This window comes from Pleurodeles waltl, chromosome 4_2, assembly GCF_031143425.1.
Source record: "Pleurodeles waltl isolate 20211129_DDA chromosome 4_2, aPleWal1.hap1.20221129, whole genome shotgun sequence".
Lineage (NCBI taxonomy): Eukaryota > Metazoa > Chordata > Amphibia > Caudata > Salamandridae > Pleurodeles > Pleurodeles waltl.
In genome coordinates this window covers 532,181,472-532,204,523 of record NC_090443.1, presented here as the reverse complement: position 1 = coordinate 532,204,523, position 23,052 = coordinate 532,181,472, and the positions used below count along the sequence as shown (strand labels likewise).

Sequence of the window (23,052 nt, the reverse complement as noted above, 5' to 3'; positions counted from 1 at the left end):
GGAACAATGCTGCAGCACCTTTGGGAACCTTGACTCCCGCCGCTCAGCCCACTGGGAAAGTTGTAATATACCCGATGGGGAAGACCTTTAGGACTGCAGCGGTCTTCTCACCATGGGGCTGGATGGCTGACACATTCCTGGCAACTGATCAAAACAAATAAATAACAAAAAGCAGAGTAAATTCATTTTTCCAGAAGGGATATCTGAGGTGTATTGTACCTTCTCCCAGGGAAACAGTGACAATAGTAATGAAATGTTCTCAAAATATTGCAAGAAATGCCCGATTAAATCAGTTCATAACGTTTCCGCCATTCTGATCTGCCATTCTTTGTCATGCCATTTACTGAAATGTGTTCGACTGTACAACAGTACTGATCTCTGTGAATTCATAAAGATTCAGGGGTTTTAAAAAAACGGGTCTACAGTGATCTGTGTGCATCTCAAAAGCTCATATTTTGGGGTTAAACAGAGAATTTGATTAATAGTTTATTAATTCTTGGTTAGAACGGGTTCCTCTTTCTCTGTGAGTGACGCTTCTGGCACTGGGGCAAGTTGTTGGAAACAGTGAAAATGACCTAAAAGAGGGCCAAGCTAGAGTCTGTTTATATCTTTGGCTCCTCAGATGTGACAGTAATGGTGGTTTCATCTGATTGGAAAAATTACTGGCAAAATATGTACCAATTGAAACCAATATAATCTGTATTTATTTTAACTGTGTAACGTATTGAATTAAACACTTTTTCAGTAAGAAAATCTGTTGTTCTAAGTCCTAATTGAAATTATTTTCTACAAGAGAGTGAGAACAAATCGGCTTTTCTCAATAACTAGAAAACATATCCCTACAAGAATGTAAGAACCAACCAGACTCTGCTTACCAGTGCCAAAGAGACCGCACATGCAATTCGGGGTCTTGGGTTTTGAAGACATTCTGAACCTAATTAACTGTGTTTTGCTGAAGGTCCTTTACTTGGCAATCAGTGTGAAACAAATGAACCCGTGTGTTTCTAAGGGTACTGGGAGCACTATTGAATGAACCCTATTTACTAGACTCTATACATGAAAAATAATGTACTCCTTCGTTCACATATCTTCATCAAATTTAATAGCGTGAAAACCAACGTATACATTGCATGGAAGCATAAAACATACTTCATAAAAACGCCAATGGCCTGAGCACAAGGGTCACGACAATACAACATTCTGCCATTCCGCGAATGCCAGTTCAGATCTGTACAGTGCAATTAATTTTCAATATCAGAGTAGCAATAAATCAATTTACCATTGTAAAAATAATTTGTACACGCTGCAAAAACACATGCTATGCATACCGTCTGCTATCTAGTGTTAGGCTTGGAGTGTTACAAATTGTTTTTCTTAGAAGTGTTTTCGAGTCACAGGATCGAGTGACTCCTCCTCTTCAGCTCCATGTTAGATTGTTTTCTTTCCGCCGTCGGGTTCGGACATGTTTCCTTTCGCTCCAATAGTTCAAAAAAGTTTCTAAACTCTAATTCTCGTTGGTATTGTTTCGATCGCGTTCCATCTTCGATCAACACTTCAGTACCGTTGGGTCAAACATCTTTATTCGCCCTTTGGGGCACCCGCACCCAACTCGGGCCTGGTCAGCCGACCGCATGGAAGCCTCATGGACCGGACCCCATTTCGCTTTTGTCCTCGGTGCCACGCAAAATTTCCCTACACAGACCAACATTTCGTCTGTAATCTCTGCCTTTCCCCAGACCTTCGGAAAGAAAATTGCGAGGCCTGCAGATCCTTCCGCTCAAAGAAAACGCTCAGACACAAGAACACGGAGACTCGAGATGGTATCCAAGAGCACCGAACGTCTCGATGTCTAAGAGGAGGTGATCATGCAGACGGCCGACTCCATTCGAGGATCTGACTCCGAGCAGGAGTCTGAGGAGGACAGACCGGTCACGGCAGGACAGCATGTGAGTACGCCTGCCCCTGTCCCAGCCAAGCCCAAACATAAGGCCTTGGTAACGCCACTGCCGGAAGGCCATGGCTCAACCCAGCGCACAGAAAATATCTCATGTTTGTCATTCAAGGAAAGCATTATCAGTTCAAAGTGTTTGGAATAACAGCTCCCAGAGTATTCACAAAATGCCTGGCGGTAGTTGCAGCCTACCTAAGAAGGCAACCCATTCAGGTCTTTCCATATCTGGACCATTGGCTAATAAAATCTAACAGTCATACACAGTGTCAAAACAATATGCAATATGTAATACAAACCCTACACACCCTGGGGTTCTCCATAAACTACCAAAAATCACACCTAGAACCTGCGCAAATTCAACAGTATTTAGGAGCAACACTAAATACTCAAACAGCGCTCGCAAGCCCAAGTCCACAAAGAATACAAGCATTTCGCAATATATTGCCACAAATACTGCCAGCCCAACAGTACACTGTCAAATTTGTCATGAAACTATTGGGCATGATTGCATCCTGTATTGCCATTGTCCCACATGCAAGACTAAACGTGCAGCCTTTGCAACAGTGCCTTGCACAGCAATGGTCACATGCACAGGGTCAACTTCAAGATCTAGTGTTGCTAGACCGCCAAACATACATGTCCCTTCAGTGTTGGAATTCCACAAACCTAAACAAAGGGTGGCCATTTAAAGGCCCCATGCCTCAGACCATACTTACAGCAGATGCATCAATGATTGGCTGGGGGGGGCTCACCTCAACAATCACAACATCCGAGGTCATTGGGATGCCAGGCACAAACAGTTACACATAAATCACTGATAGTTGCTAGCTGTATTCCTAGCACTCCAAGCTTTCCAGCCTCTCCTCACTCACAAGAATATCCTTATCAAAACAGACAACATGACAATGTATTACCTAAACAAACGAGGAGGGACCCATTCATCTCAACTCTGTTTGGCATTGGGCAATCCACAACAAAATTCACCTGGTAGCACAATACATTCCAGGGATACACAACCAATTGGCAGATGTTCTCAGCACAGATCATCAACAAACACACAAGTGGGAGATTCACCCTCAAGTGTTTCAACTATACTTTCAACAATGGGGAACACCAGACATAGATCTGTTCGCCACCAGCGAAAACGCAAAATGCCAAAACTTCGCATCCAGGTACCCACATCCTGTATCCAAGGACAATGCTCTATGGATGAACTGGTCAGGGATATTTGCTTGCACTTTTCCCCCCTCTCCCGCTCATTCCATTTCTAGTCAACAAACTGCGTCAAAACACGCTCAAACTAATACTCATAGTGCCAACGTGGGCACGTCAACCCTGGTACACAACTCTATTAGACCTGTCTGTAGTACCACATATCAAACTCCCAAACAGACCAGGTCTGTTAACACAAAACAAACAGTAGATCTGGCATCCAAATCCCAACATACTCATTCTAGCGATTTGGCTAGAATCTTTGGCTTGTTCTTGGGTGCCCCGGGGGCACTAGAAACAGCGCGATCCTCGCGCTGAATGCAAGTGCGACGCCCAGGTCGCGGCGGTGATTTGGGGCATCAACGAGCGCTTTTCGAAGCGCTTTAGCCACATCTTCAGCCTGGGCTGCGGTGGTGATTTGTAGGCACAAAAGCTCTGTAAGCACAACAGAGCACTCAAAGCAGCGCGAGTGCAGCCACACAGCACTCAGTGTGCTAAAGAAAGTGTTTAATAGAGGTCAGGGGCCACAGAACCCTGCCTCTGGAGACAACCAAGTCAAGACGGAGAACCCAGCAGCAGGTCAGCACAACAAGTGGTTACCAGCAGTGGCAGTTCCTCCTTGTGACCAGGCAGGTCACAGGTCAGCACAGCAGCATCAGTCCAAGGTGGTCCTGGCGAGTCCTGTCCAGCTCCAGGTAAGGTTCCTGGAGTTCCCAGAGTGTCCAAAATGATGTCTAAATTGTGGGGAAAATTCCCCTGTACTTATACTAGGTTTATAGTGTGTTTTACAATGGCCAGGAGAGGGGGTTCCAACCAGTTGCAACTGGTTCTGGGAGTGCCCTTTCTCTCCTCAAGCACAGGCTCCAAACATCAGTGGGGGGTAAACAACCCTATTGTGAGAGGCCAAGGCCCACCTCTCCCTTCTCTCAGCCCAGGAAGGCTTTTCAATATGTAGATGCACCTCTGTGACACCTCCACCCTCCCTGTGTTCAGGCTGTCTGAGAAGTATGCACAAAGCCCCAACTGTCAGTCTGCCCAGACGTGGATTGGGGGCAAGCTGCAAAACACCAAAGTCATAAGCACAGATAAATGCGCACTTTCTAGAAGTGGCATTTCTGTGATAGTGGTGAGAAATGCTGCTTACTAGTGTAGGTGTCTTTTTTATTACTATCACAACCATACCAAACATGCCTACACTACCCCTCATAAATCAGACAATACCCCTTACACATAAGGCAGGGCATTTCCAATCCAATCCTATAAGGAGGCAGCACTCACAGCAGTGAGACACCAAGTTAGGCTGTTTGTCACTACCAGGACAGGCCACGCAACATGGCACATGTCCTGCCTTCTACATACATGGCACCCTGCCCAAAGGGCTAGCTAGGGCATACCTTAGGGGTGACATGTAGTAAAAGGGGAGTTCTGGGCCTGGCAAGTAAATTTAGATGCCAGGTCCCTGTGACAGGAAACTGTGCACACAGGCTCTGCACTAGCAGGCCTTAGATAGGTTTGACATGCTACTTCAGTGGGTAGCGCAAGAAGCGCTGCAGGCCCACTAGTAGCATTTCATTTCCAGGCCCTGGGTATAGGGATACCACTTTACAAGGGACTTATAGGTAAATTAAATATGCCAATTAGGTATAATCCAATCATACCAATTTTGTAAGGGAGAGCACATGCACTTTAGTACTGGTTAGCAGTGAGAAAGTGCTCATATGTTTGATATGTGTAGCTGCAGATACACATGCTATGCATATTCTGCCATCTAGTGTTGGGCTTGGAGTGTTACAAGTTGTTTTTCTTCAAAGAAGTGTTTTCGAGTCACGGGATCGAGTGACTCCTCCTCTTCAGCTCCATTGCGCATGGTCATCGACTCCATGTTAGATTGTTTTGTTTCTGCCATCGGGTTAGGACATGTTTCTCAAGTGTGCTTCAGACATACTTTCACCACTGGGGAACACCAGACGTAGACCTATTCGCCACCAGCGAAAACGCAAAATGCCAAAACTTTGCATCCAGTTACCCACGTCCTCTATCCAAGGGCAATGCTCTATGGACGAATTGGTCAAGGATATTTGCTTACTCTTTTCCCCCCTCCCACTCATTCCATTTCTAGTCAACAAACTGCATCAAAACAAACTCAAACTCATACTTATAGCACCAACGTGGGAACGTCAAACCTGGTACACAACACTGTTCGGTATCTCAGTGGTACCACATATCAAACTCCCCAACAGACCAGATCTGTTAACGCAAAACAAACAACTGATCAGGCATCTAGATCCCAAAATACTCAATCTAGCGATTTGGCTTCTGAAGTCCTAGTTTGGATATCTACAACTTCCAACTGAATGTATGGAAGTAATTAAACAAGCAAGAAAGCCCACTACGAGGCAGTATTATGCAAACAAATGGAAAAGGTTTGTATTTTACTGTCAATCTAAACAAAGTGCCCCTCTTTTAGCGTCAATGCATGATGTAAGTTATTTGCTTCATTTGCAAAAAGCTAATTTAGCCTTTTTGTCCATTAAATTACTCTCACTGCAATTTCTGCGTATTTGCAAAATATACAACACACATCTCTATTTAGAGTCCCTGTTATCAAAGCCTTCATGGAAGGATTAAAACACATCATTCCACCAAGAACACCTCCCATGCCTTCATGGATTCTAAACGTAGTACTCACACGACTCGCGGGTCCACCATTTTAACCTATGCATTCATGTCAGATTCAATACCTAACTTGGAAAGTTGCCTTCCTAGTTGCAATTACTTCATTAAGAAGAGTTAGTGAAATCCAAGCTTTCACTATTCAAGAACCGTTCGTACAAGTACACAAACATAAAGTTGTACTTTGAACAAACCCAAACTTTCTCCCAAAGGTGATATCACCGTTTCATATCAAACAGTGGAACTGCCAGTCTTCTTCCCACAGCCAGACTCTGTAGCAGGAAGAGACCTGCATACATTGGACATTAAAAGAGCTATAATGTATTACATTGATAGAAATAAATCATTTAGGAAAACCAAACAGTTATTTGTGGCATTCCAGAAACCACATACTGGTAACCCTATCTCAAAGTAAGGACTAGCTAGATGGATAGTAAAATGCATCCAAACATGTTACCTAAAAGCTAAAAGGCATATTAGTAACACCTAAAGCACATTCCAACTGGAAAAAGGGGCTACAATGGCTTTATTAGGGAACATACCAATGGCAGAAATCTGTAAAGCAGCCACTTGGTCAACACTGCATACATTTGCCAAGCATTACTGTGTAGATGTGTTAGCAACACAACAGGCCACAGTAGGATAGGCTGTATTAAGAACACTATGTGAAACAACTTCAACTCCTACAGGCTGACCACCGCTTATGGGCGGCACAACTGCTTTGTAATCTATGCATAGCATGTGTATCTGCAGCTACACATGCCATTGAACGGAAAATGTCACTTACCCAGTGTACATCTGTTCGTGGCATGTTTCACTGCAGATTCACTTGCACCCTCCCACCTCCCCGGGAGCCTGTAGCCTTTTAAGTTCAACATTCACTTGTACATATGGGTGTATCGATGGCATGTGTAGCTGCAGATACACGTGCTATGAACAGGTCCTGCCTTCTAGTGTTGGGTTCGGAGTGTTACAAGTTGTTTTTCTTCGAAGAAGTCTTTTTGAGTCACAGGACCAAGTGACTCCTCCTTTTCGGCTCCATTGCACATGGGCATTGACTCCATCTTAGATTGTTTTCTTTCCGCCATCGGGTTCGGACGTGTTTCTTTTCACTCCGGTTGTTCGAGTCGGAAAAATGTTACAAATTTGCGAAATTCGTCGGTATTGCTTTCGATCGAGTATCATCCATCATCGACACCTCGGTACCGGCGGATACAGATCTCTACTTGCCCTTCGGGGCACCCGCGCCCAATTTGGGCCTGGTCGGCCTTACCAAAACTATTGTCGAAGCCTCATGGACCAAGTATCCCTACACAGACCAACATCTGGTTTGTAACCTATGTTTATCTCCGGATCATCGAGAGGATACCTGCGAGGCCTGTTGATCCTTCCGCTCGATAAAGACTCTAAGAGACCGAAGAGCGTGAAGGTTAGAGATGGCGTCCAGAAGCACCGAATGCCTTGACGCAGAAGAGGAGGAGATGATCCACACCGCCGTCTCCGTTCGGGGGTCCGATTCCGAACAAGAATCGGACATCGACTGACCAATAACAGCTGGCCAGCACGTGAGTACGCTTGCCCCGACCCAATCCAAGCCCAAATACAAGGCCTCGGGGACGCCACTGCCAGAAGGCCCTGGCTCCACCCTTAAAGCTACCGGTGACCAAGCAACATCTTCGGCACCGAAAAAGGCCACGCCAATAACAAAGCCTTCAGACTCGAGCCAAGGCACCGGCTCTGATCTTATAAGGCACCGACCCATCGAGTCGAAACCCCGAAAGTCACTCTCGGAGCCGAGATCAACAAGTACTTCAGGCCCTTCGGTACCAAAAAAACTGCTTCGGAGCCGAAAAAGCATACATACACTGAGGAGCATGAACTTTCAAAGCAATTAAAAGAAAGCCATACATTTCCTGAGGAATTGACACAAATGGAGGATTTCGATGAGAAACAGGCCAGAATACACATCCATAAAGACACAGGCAAAATCCTCACAGCACCTCCTCTAAGAACAAAGAGGAAACTGGCCTTCCATTGCCATTTGGACACTGATCAGCCACCGGCTAAAGTGCCAAAACCAAGAGAAAATTCTCTGCCTTCTCAGTTTTCACCTCACCAGTCTCCTCCTCATCTAACTGTCTCCCCGCCTGCTACACCCACTGCACAGTCAATCACACACTATGCAATCACAACAAGATGACGGATCCATGGGATCTCTGATGATCCAGTTTCAAATAATAGTCCGGAGTGCTATCCATCAAAGCCATCACCCACTGAGGATAGCACCTCATATACACAGGTTCTAGCCAGGTCAGCTGCATTTCACAACGTGGCCCTGCACACAGAACCTCTTGAGGATGACTTCTTATTTAACACATTGTCAGCAACTCACGCCACATACCAAAGTCTACCCATGCTTCCTGGCATGTTAAAACATGCTCAGCAAATCTTCCAGGAACCAGTTCAGGGAAGAGCCATAACTCCAAGGGTAGAAAAGAAATATAAGCCACCACCCACAGACCCAATTTTTATTACACAGCAGCTACCCCTAGATTCTGTAGCGATCAGCACAGCAAGGAAAAGGGCTAACTCCCAGTCCTCTGGAGATGCACCCCCCTCCAGATAAGGAAAGTAAGAAATTTGATGCTGCAGGTAAAACGGTGGCGTCACAGGCAGCCAATCAATGGCATATAGCCAATTTGCAGGCCCTAATGGCCAGATATGACAGGGCTCACTGGGATGAGATGAAAGACATTATTCAGCATCTCCCCAAGGACCAACAGAAGAGAGCCCAGCAGATAGTAGAAGAGGGACAAGCAATCACAAACCACCAAATCAGGTCAGTGTTAATCTCCGCAGATACAGCCGCAAGAACTATTAATATGGCTGTCACCATTAGGCGACACGCATGGCTTAGGTCATCAGGATTTAAACCTGAAATCCAGCAGGCTGTCCTCAACATGCCTTTTAACCAGCAACAACTATTTGGCACACAAGTCGATACAGCCATTGACCAAATGAAAAAAAGACGCCCACACTGCCAAAGCTATGGGGGTGCTTTATTTATCCCAATACAGAGGCTCATTTCGAAAGCCTCAATATAGGGAAGGCTTTAGACCACAACCATCTGAGCCATCTTCCTCACAAGCCAAACCCTCTTACCAGACACAATACCAGAGAGGGGGGTTTTGAGGATCCTACAGAGGACAATTCCCCAGATCTAGAGGAAAATACCAGCCCTCAAAGCAACCCAGTCATACCAAACAGTGACTTCACCACCACCTTCCCTCACCACAATTCCCCTGTGGGAGGAAGACTGCAAAAGTTCCACACCCACTGGTTACCCATCACTACAGACAATTGGGTGTTATCCATTAGCCAACATGGTTACTGCATAGAGTTCACACAAACTCCTCCAGACATTCCCCCAAAAATGCACAATTCCATCTCAACACATTTCAATTTTGCAAACAGAAGTACAGGCACTGTTACTCAAGCAAGCCATAGAACTTGTGCCACGTCATCAGAAAGGAACAGGGGTTTACTCCCTGTATTTCCTCATTCCCAAAAAGGACAAAACATTGAGACCAATATTAGATCTCAGGATTCTCAATCTCTACATCCGATCAGAACACTTTCACATGGTGACACTACAAGATGTAGTACCACTGCTACAACAGCAAGATTTTATGGAAACACTGGACCTAAAAGATGCGTATTTTCACATACCCATCCATCCAGCTCACAGAAAATATCTCAGATTTGTAATACAAGGAAAGCATTACCAGTTCAAAGTGTTACCTTTCGGGATAACAGCAGCTCCAAGAGTATTTACAAAATACCTTGCCGTAGTCGCAGCATACATAAGGAGACAGAATATACATGTCTTTCCATATCTCGACGACTGGCTAATAAAAGCCAACACTCAAAAACAGTGCCAGCATCATACACATTATGTAATAAACACCCTACACACACTAGGGTTCTCAATAAATTACCAAAAATAGCACCTGCAACCAGCACAAATTCAGCAGTATTTAGGAGCCACATTAAACACCCAAAAAGCACTTGCAATCCCAAGTCCACGAAGGGTGCAATCGTTTCACAGCATATTGCCAAAAATTCAGCCAAACCAACAGTACACTATAAAATTTGTCATGAAACTGTTGGGCATGATGGTATCATGCATGGCCATTGTTCCAAATGCAAGATTAAACATGAGACCCTTACAACAGTGCCTTGCAAAGCAATGGTCGCAGGCACATGGTAATCTTGAAGATCTAGTGTTGATAGACCCTGTGCCTCACCCATTCTTACAACAGATGCATCAATGATTGGATGGGGAGCACATCTCTACAATCACAACATTCAGGGACATTGGGACAACAAGTAAAAACAACTTCACATAAATCACTTAGAACTGCTAGCAGTATCCCTAGCACTAAGAGCTTTTCAACCTCTTCTTGTTCACAAACACATTCTTGACAGAACAGACAATATGACAACAATGTACTACTTAAACAAGGAGGAACTCACTCATCACAACTTTGCCTTCTAGCTAAAAAATGTTGGCATTGGGCAATTCACAACATACACCTGGTAGCTCAATACATTCCAGGGATTCACAATCAATTAGCAGACGGCCTCAGCCAAGATCATCAACAAACGCATGAGTGGGAAATTCACCCCCAAGTGCTTCACGAATACTTTCACCAGTGGGGAACACCAGACATAGATCTGTTCGCCACCAACCACAACTCAAAATGCCAAACCTTTGCGTCCAGGTACCCACACCCTCGATCCAAGGGCAGTGCTCTATGGATCAACTGGTCAGGGATATTTGCTTCCGCTTTTCCCCCCCCTCTCCCTCTCCTGCTTATTCCATTTCTGGTCAACAAACTGCGTCAAAACAAACTCAAACTCATACTTCTAGCACCAACGTGGGCATGTCAACCATAATACACCACATTGCTAGACCTGTCAATAGTACAACACATCAAATTTCCAAACAGGCCGGACCTGTTGACACAAAACAAGCAACAGATCAGACACCCCAATACAGCAATGCTCAATCTGGCTCCTGAAATCTTAGTTTGGATATCTACATCTTCCACCAGAATGTATAGAAGTGATTAAACAATCAAGAAAACCTACCACCAGGCAGTGATATGCAAACAAATGGAGAAGATCTGTTTTCTACTGCCAAGCCAAACATATAACACCCCTAGACGCAACCATACAAGACATTGTAGGTTATTTACTACATCTACAAAAAGCTAATTTAGCTTTTTCATCCATTAAAATACATCTCACAGCAATTTCGGCTTATTTTCAAAATATACAAAACAAATCTCTATTTAGAGTGCCTGTCATCAAAGCTTTCATGGAGGGTCTAAAACGTATCATACCTCCAAGAACGCCACCGGTACCCTTCATGGAATCTTAATATTGTACTCACACGACTCATGGGTCCACCCTTTGAACCCATGCACTCCTGTCCGATTCAATTCCTAACATGGAAAGTAGCATTTCTAGTGGCAATCACTTCATTACGAAGAGTTAGGGAAATACAATTATTCACTATTGAACAACTCTTTATACAATTACACAAACATAAGGTTGTACTTCGCACAAACCCAAAATTCCTACCTAAAGTCATCGCACCGTTTCATTTAAATCCAACAGTGAAACTTCCAGTCTTCTTCCCACAGCCAGACTCAGTGGCAGAGACAGCACTACATACATTGGATATTAAAAGAGCTTTAATGTATTGCATTGACAGAACAAAATCATTCAGAAAAACTAAGCAGCTGTTTGTCGCATTCCAAAAAACCCATACTGGTACTCCAATATCAAAGGAAGGCATAGCCATATGGATAGTGAAATGTATCCAAACTTGCTACCCAAAGGCTAAAAGACAGCTGTTAATATCACCAAAAGCACATTCCATTAGGAAAAAAGGAGCAAAAATGGCATTTCTAGGAAATATACCAATTACCGAAATCTGTAAAGCAGCCACTTGGTCAACACCCCATACATTTACCAAGCATTACTGTGTAGATGTGTTAGCAACACAACAAGCCACAGTAGGACAGGCTGTACTAAGAACACTATTTCAAACAACTTCAACTCCTACAGGCTGACCACCGCTTAAGGGAGGAGAACTGCTTTGTAGTCTATGCATAGCATGTGTATCTGCAGCTACACATGTCATTGAACGGAAAATGTCACTTACCCAGAGTACATCTGTTCGTGGCATGTGCCGCTGCAGATTCACATGCACCCTCCCTCCTCCCCTGGAACCTGTAGCCATTTAAGTTACATTTAAATTTGTACATATGTATATACATCTCTATTCCATTGCATGGACATCTCTTTCTTTACACTCTATCACTCCTACCTTACCCTCTGTGGGAAAACAATCTAAGATGGAGTCGATGCCCATGCGTAATGGAGCCGAAAAGGAGGAGTCACTCGGTCCCGTGACTTGAAAAGACTTCTTCGAAGAAAAACAACTTGTAACACTCCGAGCCCAACACTAGATGGCAGGACCTGTGCATAGGATGTAAATCTGCAGCGGAACATGCCACGAACAGATGACTGGGTAAGTGACATTATACAGGGAGTGCAGAATTATTAGGCAAGTTGTATTTTTGAGGATTAATTGTATTATTGAACAACAACCATGTTCTCAATGAACCCAAAAAACTCATTAATATCAAAGCTGAATATTTTTGGAAGTAGTTTTTAGTTTGTTTTTAGTTTTAGCTATGTTAGGGGGATATCTGTGTGTGCAGGTGACTATTACTGTGCATAATTATTAGGCAACTTAACAAAAAAAAATATATACCCATTTCAATTATTTATTATTACCAGTGAAACCAATATAACATCTCAACATTCACAAATATAAATTTCTGACATTCAAAAACAAAACAAAAACAAATCAGTGACCAATATAGCCACCTTTCTTTGCAAGGACACTCAAAAGCCTGCCATCCATGGATTCTGTCAGTGTTTTGATCTGTTCACCATCAACATTGCGTGCAGCAGCAACCACAGCCTCCCAGACACTGTTCAGAGAGGTGTACTGTTTTCCCTCCTTGTAAATCTCACATTTGATGATGGACCACAGGTTCTCAATGGGGTTCAGATCAGGTGAACAAGGAGGCCATGTCATTAGATTTCCTTCTTTTATACCCTTTCTTGCCAGCCACGCTGTGGAGTACTTGGACGCGTGTGATGGAGCATTGTCCTGCATGAAATTCATGTTTTTCTTGAAGGATGCAGACTTCTTCCTGTACCACTGCTTGAAGAAGGTGTCTTCCAGGAACTGGCAGTAGGACTGGGAGTTGAGCTTGACTCCATCCTCAACCCGAAAAGGCCCCACAAGCTCATCTTTGATGATACCAGCCCAAACCAGTACTCCACCTCCACCTTGCTGGCGTCTGAGTCGGACTGGAGCTCTCTGCCCTTTACCAATCCAGCCACGGGCCCATCCATCTGGCCCATCAAGACTCACTCTCATTTCATCAGTCCATAAAACCTTAGAAAAATCAGTCTTGAGATATTTCTTGGCCCAGTCTTGACGTTTCAGCTTGTGTGTCTTGTTCAGTGGTGGTAGTCTTTCAGCCTTTCTTACCTTGGCCATGTCTCTGAGTATTGCACACCTTGTGCTTTTGGGCACTCCAGTGATGTTGCAGCTCTGAAATATGGCCAAACTGGTGGCAAGTGGCATCGTGGCAGCTGCACGCTTGACTTTTCTCAGTTCATGGGCAGTTATTTTGCGCCTTGGTTTTTCCACACGCTTCTTGCGACCCTGTTGACTATTTTGAATGAAACGCTTGATTGTTCGATGATCACACTTCAGAAGCTTTGCAATTTTAAGAGTGCTGCATCCCTCTGCAAGATATCTCACTATTTTTGACTTGTCTGAGCCTGTCAAGTCCTTCTATTGACCCATTTTGCCAAAGGAAAGGAAGTTGCCTAATAATTATGCACACCTGATATAGGGTGTTGATGTCATTAGACCACACCCCTTCTCATCACAGAGATGCACATCACCTAATATGCTTAATTGGTAGTAGGCTTTCGAGCCTATACAGCTTGGAGTAAGACAACATGCATAAAGAGGATGATGTGGTCAAAATACTCATTTGCCTAATAATTCTGCACTCCCTGTGTATATATATATATATATATATATATATATATATATACACAAGCCTTAATAATTTGAAGAACGTTCATTGACCTGAGCCCATTTTCTTTTAATAAGCTTAACTTGGTGCATTATTAATACTTCTAAATTGGTTATCACTTCCTCACCATCACTGGCTGCATCAAGCTCACAAAAGAGTCAATTATTTTACACAATATCTAGAAAATTGCTTTCCTGGTAGACTGGATAATAGTTGGATGTCTGAGAAGCGACAAGGAGTGGACCCAGTTATGGAAATAAAGCATAAAAGAGACAAGACATATAAGGAAAACAAATTTCGTTCTTTAGATTGCTGCGCTAAATCAGGAGTTATGTAGGGCTACAGCAGCAGACTCTTCATCAGCGGCAAACATGACAGTGTATCTCTTCTGGCTAAACTGGTCGCAGAGGCTACATTTAGAAATATTTTAAGGGGTTAAGTTATCTGTTTTTGTGCCCAGTACATCTCTGGGAATAATATTAATGGTGATGTAATTCTGGTGGTTACTTTCAATCCATAAATTACATTCCTCCTGATATAGCACAGTGAGTTATGAACCGACATCAAGGAACTGCCTGCAAACTACAAGGCATGGGTTTAGAACGTCATTATTTATTTTTCTTTATCAGTTGTTATAAGGCTGCTAAAAAGGATTAATTTGGGTAGTAATAAAGTATTATTTGGGACAGGCTACCCTAAGCACTGTGTTAAGTTTTAAATCCTGACATTCTTATAGTGCATGTAAGCATGCCTCCAAATCGCAGCGTCTCTTAAATGCTCCTGAAATGATAATAAGCTGTGTGCCTTTGTTTCCCTCCATTGGATTTTCACCTCCGTGATATCGCTTCAGATAGATTTCACTGAGCCAGACATAATCCCGATCTGGCTTAATAATAACTGTCAGATCTCTGATCAGGCTAGATCCTTGCGATTTCCCACACTGGTCCCACTGCACTCAAAATGATAGTGATGGGAGGTACTACTTTTTCCCTAGCTTGTAAAAACACCCAAACAACAATGGACAGTAATTTATAGTTCAAGTATTGTGTTGACTGTTCACTTTTGCCTGTTGCAAGAGTGGCTACCTAAATAATCTGGTATTGGGATAAAAGAGTTATCTGTGAAATATGACACGATTATATAAGTAAAGTTGCAAATTTATTAAGCAACTCCAGATAGGTCCTCATTAATTAGCAGCCAGTCAGCAACTTCCAAAGACTTTAATAAGTAACACCCTGTAATGGAACCCATTGTGTCAGAAAAAATAAGCACATACTTACTAGGTAACACTACACAACCCTCCCCCTTCAAATGATTATTCTCATACAAGACATTAGTTAATACATAGTCCTAGAATCAAGGAAAATAGATAGTAATATGAAACTATGCCCAATTTTACAACGTAAGACAAAAGAAAAGAAAGAAAATAATAAATAATATTAACAGTAGTTGGATGTTAAGACACCACAATTCTCATAATCTGATCTAATCCTTCAATCTTCCTGGCAAGGAAATTATATGACCAGAACTTGTGGTCTTTTGACTTAGACTTGCGCTCCTTTCATTGCCGTCTGCCCCAGGATCATCTTGACTTATGCTCCTCCTATCGCACTCTATCGCAGAAACAGATAGCCCTGTCAGCAATAGTCATCCCACCACCATTTTAGAGACAAACGATTCTTGAATCCAAAGTCATCACTCCAATTTAAGATCTTACTGCATCTAGTCAATTTGATGAAATGCAATATTGTCCAAACACTTAGTCTGGCAGAATTAGTAAAGACTTGTTGTATTTGGAGAGGTCTTGAAGGTTTACAGCATTGTTCTGTTGGAATTCCTGACATGCACCCACTCTCCTATTTCAAAACATGAGTTCTTAACTTCATATCTACAGCCATAATTCTCTTTGAAAACCCTTTGTGTTTCCTTGAGATATTCCCTAACTGAAGTAGGACACCATACATCATGTTGTTTCATGGACATCAAGGCCACATTCTTTGGCAAAAGGCTCTTCACCATGTAAACTCCTAAGAGGGCTGATTTCTGTATGGGTAGGTCTAACCCTTAATGCCCTAACCAATGTTTTGAATTAATTCTCCCAGCATTTCCATTCACTAATGGCCATTTCAATGCTATAAATTAGGACTCTGTTAATGCGTTTGCCTGCACCATTGCCCACAGGATGATACAAAGACCTACGTTGAGCTCTGAACTCATTGCAGGGCAAAATGTTTCATATCGTCAGAAAAATCTGGGGACCATTATCCCTAAGGACTGACTTGGGATTGCCTTCTTGCAAAAACATTTCATCTATAAACCTCGCAGTAACTTGAGAGAGACCCTTATTAAAGACCGCTGTTTGGGGAAAAAAGATCCATCAGTACAACTACGTACTTAAAAGCCTTCACCATCCAGCATGGGCCCAAAAACATCAGTCGCTAAAACCTTCACGGGATTCTCAGGAAACTTCACTGGACATAAAGGTGGTCGTCTTAGAGTAACTTGGAATTTGGCAACTTTTGGGTACTCATTACAATCTCACACAGAATTTTCTACATCTTAACCAACTCCCAACCATCAATACAGAGACTCAACCCTTTTTTTCTATTTGATAATGCCTAATTGACCTTCATGAATAATCTTCAGGATTCTTTTCCTTAACACCCTAAGTGGTAAATTCTGCTTCATCTCGATAAGAAAACTGTGTCCTCTACTGACAACTTATCTTTAATTTCCCAAACATTCTTCAAATGTTTCATGTGACTAAAAATCCTGCACATGTTTGCAACTTTACTAAGGACAGCGTCCTCCTTGTAACCCAAACTCCAATCATTTGGAGGAATGGCACTCTCTCAATCCTGATCAATCAAAAGCAAGGTAAAATTCATCCCACTAATTTGGTAGATGTTTCTTTAAGGGTAGGGGACATCTGCTCAAATAATCTGCAACTTTGATTTTAGTTCCTAGAAGATAGTGTACTATATAGTTGTAATCAAACAGCCTAAGACATTTATGTAATATAAGGAATGGCTGTGAGAACTCCAGCCGGCAGTCAGAAGTTTAAGTGGCTTATGGTCTTATCACAGAATAATCTGTGTTCCCTATACATACTTTCTAAATCTCTCTATGGCCCAAACACATGGCATCATGTCTCTCTCTTGATTACATAGTACATCTCCTCAGAAGGCATTCAAGAAGTAAACAAAATTGTAAATTCTGACAATTCTTAGCAGCTTGAGATCTCATCGCTCCTAAACTTTAACTACTGGCATCATTAGTTACTACACTGCAAGCGTTCGAATCAAAACCTCGCAAGGGAATAACACAACAGAAATCTTTCTTAGCGGCTTTAGCATTTCTTTGCAAACATTCATTACATTCAGATTTCTGGCGATCTTTGAGCAATTGTCTAATATCACTTGTCCACCTTGAAAAATCACTCACAAACTTAGAATAAGATTGATTAAAATTTGGAAAGAGCTCACTTCATCCTTAGAAGTAGGAAATGGTGCATCGTTTATGGATTCCATGATATTTTTTTATTTTGGTAGAATACCATGGTCACAGAAGTTATGACCTAATTAGATTACAGAATTAACTGCAAATTTGTATTTGCCACATTGTGCATTTGGACCCTTAGCTCTCAAGACGCTCAAACCCATTCTCAACCGTTTGTCATGCTGTGCTCTATCCCTGCCAGTAACCCATATAACATCCTGAAAACAACAAAATCATCAAGGTTTTTAAAAAGCTGATATATTAAATTCTGGAATACAGGAGTAGCAGATGCCACATCAAATGGCACATGAGTAACCAGATAACACTTGAAAGGCTTTATAAATGCGGTCAACCTCCTTCTATCAGGATAAACTGATGGTTTGCAAACGTTGGGTTGATAGTGGAAAGCTGCCTGACTCCCTTGGTCTTGGCTAAAAGTTTGTCAATGTTTGGTGACAGAAATATGTAAACAAGTATGTTTTTATTTTGATCTCTTCAATCTATGCACAATCTCACTCATCCATTGGCCCTTCGTGCTGATACCAGGGGAGCCAACTAACCAGTAGATTCAACCATTTCAGTTATTCCAGTGTTGTCAAGTGTATCTAATTCTGCAGCTTCTTCATCAGTGATGTCCAGGAGTACTCCCCTGACATTGAGCTAATGGAGTAGAATTGTTCCTAAGAATGATCTTGTGACAAAATCCTTGTAGCTTCCAGACTCATCCTGGAAAAAAAAATATTGTGACATAAGTTGCACACAACACCTCCAAAATCCCTCTTAAAATCTAGTAATAACACTTTTTTCTTCCTATAATCTAATGTGATGCACAGAGTTCTCTGATCTATCTACCCTTGGACAGACCTTTGTCTGCTATATACAATGCCTCTAATGTTGCTCTTCCTTTAAAGTCAAAGCCAGAATATGTATCGGATCTCCAGTAAAACATTCTGGACATATGTATAAAGTTATTAATTAATTCCCAATGATATATGCAAACCTATTTGCCCATACATTATTGTCAACAATAGTCAAAGGTGTAGCATGATCTGCAACAGTCTCTACTGAAATTCTGCTGATTTCCTCTCTTATACATGCTCATTCCTGATATTCATATTCAGACCCAAAGAACCATACTCTACACACATTCCATTCCACTATGTCAGGTCACTTGACTGTGAATCGGGTCTATCCATGACAATCTTTAGATTAAACTTCACAGTCGAATTCACTTGTATTTTTTCCAGTAGACACTGATAAAATACCTGAAATGCCACGGAACAAAAACTTGTATTTATCCGGTGGCCATCATTTATACTGAGCAGAATCCCATTTACATCTGCATCAAACACCCAGAATGGCCATCTTTATCTCCTATAGACGTCAGACCATTTAATGTTTGAGTCACACTGGAATTGCGCTTGCAACCAATCTGAAGTAGGGCGCAACTATGCAGGTAAAGCTGCAAGTTTATTAAGCAACTCCAGATAGGTCTGCATTCATGAGCAGCTGGGCTGCAGCTGCCAAGGATAGAGCCTTTACAAATAACAATCTGTTACGGAACACCATTTCATCATAAAGAATAAGCACATACTTACTAGATAATTCTACACAAGGGTCCTCCTTTCTCACTCCCTGCTCTTGGTGGACCATTCCCTTTGAGTGCCCTGTATTTTAAATTGCCCATACATTAGTTATGAGCGGAGATCTTTTCGTACTTGGATTTATTTATTAGATTTTGTGTACCACAAACGTGATCCCTCAGTGGGGCAGGAGAGCATTTTACAGAGTGGGACCATAGGAGACAACAGTATGAAAAGGCGGATACTCCTAATTGGTATAAAACAGTTATTTTTCAATTTACTAGAAAAAAAATGTCTTTCAGCCCATAATACATGTTTCTATATGAGGAAGATTGGAGAGAATTACTGTTCTTTTGGGGGGAAAGTACTGAGAATGACTGGCTAGTGGAGGAACTTGCTGAACATGATAATTCACACAGAGAGAGGTAGGCCATACTTACACCAATAGATATCGTAGGCTGAAAAGAATTAGAAAACATATATTTGTTTACTTTTCCTGTAGTCACAGGTCTGATATCTATCACAAAAGTTGCAGTGCACCATAGACAATGATTCCACCACCATTCAGTAGCCAGTAATATTACATAATTGATTGTGCACACCACACCCACTAGGAAAATCTAAACACGGTTGGTATTTCCAAAGACTATACATTCAGGACAGCATTTTCTTAGTGTTCTGGATTTCATATTCCTCTAGTTGAGAAATTCACCAAATTAATAAGCAAAAATCTTCACTGACACTGATGCAGAGGTTGCACCAATACATTGCTCTGAATGTGGTAATAAACATTGTTTGCATGGGTGCACAAAAGACTATAAAAGTACTCATGTAACAACGTATCCCCATTTGTTTTTTTGTGGGTTTTAAAAAAAAAGTTTTGTCAAAAGGGTGTGCAAACACCTCAGTAGCGAAAAGGTTAAGAAGATATGTGAGGACAAGCTCTTTAGAATGGACCTTTTGTTGAGTCTGGGGTTCTGAAAATGGAAGAGAGATTTGTTTCTTAAATCTGTTTTCAACAAAGATGGTGAGCTTTTTGTTTGGTGTTTTTGAGTGTGCAATGTAGTGCCTTATAAGTGAAATATGCTTTCATGTTTGTGCAGCTTCTAGAGGTAGCCATGTAACAAGTCAGTTGTAATGCCGTAGTTTTTTTAGGTAAAGAGAAGAGCCTAGTAGAAGACCTTTGGCCCGCTTTGAAGGGTGCATTTCGGGTTTCATGGAGTGCTTTGTCATGTTCTATTCTTGAAGTGCCCATAGATTGCATAACTTATAAGCTACACATCTACACCTGAAAAGGTTATTGAGCAGCAGAGCTCAGTGTCTCCAACCTGTAATTGGGCACACGACCGTCACTGTTCACGCTAATTGATGACAGACCCATAGATCAACTGGGACACACCCCTTCATTTCTTACAGTGTAATCAGGGTGAAACCACTTATGGTGACTTAAGTTTCTATGTCTTTGTAGACTGCATGTTAACTTGATGTAATAGTAGGGGAATGTTTTATATTTGGTAACACGTTCTTATGAGATTGTTTTAATGCTTGTCTTTTGAATATTTGGTCAATTGGACCTGCTTCTCTGGACCCTTTGCTTGTATATCCATACTTACCCACTTTTGTCTTCAAAAAATCATCTTAATATAAAAACGCTGAAAGGACATTCATCTTTTACACCACCATCAAGTTCCATGGTGTGATTGTGGCCTAAGGGTCCTGGGGTATATGAACAATACACAAAGGAGATTGAAAGACTTATGAATGGTTAACAACATTGTGAGCATTTTGATCATTCCTTTAAATGCAGAAATGCGCACATTTCGGGAGGCCAGTCTTAGTTTGGCTGAAACTTGTTTTAGTGTTGAACATTCTTTCATGGAATTATTGGGCGAACAAAGAAAGCATCTGGGAAATTCTTTGGAAAGTGGGAATATGGCTGGTAGGAGGGGGCGGAAGTTAAATCATGCAGGTTGCAGCAAGCACAGTGGTAGCCTGACCAAGTTCAATTGGGGCCTTCAAAAATGGCCAAGAAAAAGAAAAACCATTGAAGAGCATTTTTATAGGCTAAATGCCAGAGCCTGACTTTTGGCTTTTAAGGAGGCTGGTTCAGGGTTTTGACAAGTGTGGGATTGCCTTTTAAAATGCCACTGCTGGACAGTATGTGATGGCACTAACCCAGGAACAACTCTACCAGTAGAGCTCTGTCTAGACTAGTGAATTCCAATGCAATGTGCTGGAGTCATTCACATTTGGGGCGTTTTCGTAAATGTAGTTCATCCTATATACATAGTTAAAAGGGATAAGATAGTGAAGAGGGATAAGAAAAGGAGCATGATTTTCTATGACGTCTTTTACCAATTCTTGCAGGTGCACTCGTCGCATACTTGAATGAAGTGGCATCGGCTACCCCCGAAGTTCCTTTTTACTACTACCACATTCCAAGCCTAACTGGATTGAACTGTAAGCACTGCGTCTGTGAAGGTGTCCAGAAATGTCTATGGTGTGAGTGATAGTGAAAACAGCATGGAGGATTGTCTGGAGAGGACTTCTGAAATGGGTCTAGTTTACCATATGGTTGGATGTGAACGCAAGGATCCGGGATCGGGTCGGGTAAGGAATAGGTGCTAAGTACTAGGGACCTGACGTTAGCGACTTTGCTAGGCCTCAGCTGAGGCATGACCGAAGTCTGATGCTGCATATTACGTTTGCGATTCTGGTCACGTCATTATGTGGGTCATTAGTGCCATGCTGAAACCATGTGCTGACAAGTATCAGGCCAGTGGTTCTGCTAGATTGACTGCAGCAGCCCATTGTTTAAACACTGCTGCAAGTGGTAGACTGGATAATTTGGGAAGTTTGTGTCGGACCAGTATCTTCACTGGTGCTAGGTAGAAGTCCTCTGGAATTGCTGCAGCATTGGGTGCTGCAGCATTAAAAAGGTTGGCACCTGTGGTGGGTTGTCTCTGGCGGAACGGAGCAGAGTTGAGACGAGGGTCTCTGCTGGGATTCCTTTGCTAGGTGGGGCCTGATATCAGGCTGTAGGAGCATAATGGAGACGGAGACTGTTAGTGGGGAGTTCGCTTTTGTAGCAAGCTTTGATACTGATAAAAACAAGCCCAAATGAGCTCTGTATTTTTGGTTTTGTTCCTACGACAGTCCGCGTGGAAGATATTTTGGATGAGATGAAAAAATGCGGCGTAAACAATTGTCTTTTGAATCCGAACTTCCGGGGCGTGAAGTTCACTGGCCTTGACCTCCTGGACTTCGGGCAGTGTGTACATCGATACGGCCAGGAACTTTCCTTCTTCTATGGAGTGGATGAGGTAAAAGATGCCTTCCTTTCTGTTTACTAACTGGTAAGATAACCAACTATGATTTGACTCCGTGTTCGTTTTATGTTGCTGGTAACTGCAACTAATCTCTACATGAACCAAACAAATTAAATGGATCAAATGAAAACACACATATACATATCTCACCTCCATGTTTTACGGTCAGTAATGTAGTGGGGTTGTCATTACTGGGTGTCAAAAAATGGGTGATAGGAGCACCTGTACAGCTTCCTTACTAGGTGCCCAGGCTGCGTGAGAATGATGACGTTACAAGGGACTTGGTAGCTCGACGGAATAAGGGTGACAAGTATGTTGAGTATGTGTTGAGTTTCTCTGCTACTGAATGTGTGTTGGGTGAGTGTGCATAACCTTAGATCTTGGAAGGTCTGTAGGGCACGATGGTAAAATGCAGTCCTGGTGTGGCAGGTCCCGTGGGGAAAAATGGGAGCAATCTTGGCAGTACACAGTGTATTACCACTACTTTTAAAACCTATAACACCAAGCACCATGCTGTACAAACTGCCACTGAATTCTATCTACCATGCCTCAACTGGGCCAAACGAATTCAGTCCTAATTTGGAGTGTACTTCAAACAAATAGCC

The 23,052-nt window shown here is 42.4% G+C and overlaps 1 protein-coding gene across 2 annotated transcripts in view; it reads left to right on the top strand.

Moving 5' to 3' along the window:
• Positions 1–23,052, top strand: part of NPL (N-acetylneuraminate pyruvate lyase) — a 216,647-nt gene that overhangs the window by 127,834 nt on the left and 65,761 nt on the right. For both annotated transcript variants that reach the window (XM_069232054.1, XM_069232055.1), the window contains exons 7-8: positions 21,486–21,578; positions 22,275–22,441. In XM_069232054.1, coding sequence (XP_069088155.1) covers positions 21,486–21,578; positions 22,275–22,441 — 260 coding nt within the window. The remainder of the gene's footprint in view (positions 1–21,485; positions 21,579–22,274; positions 22,442–23,052) is intronic.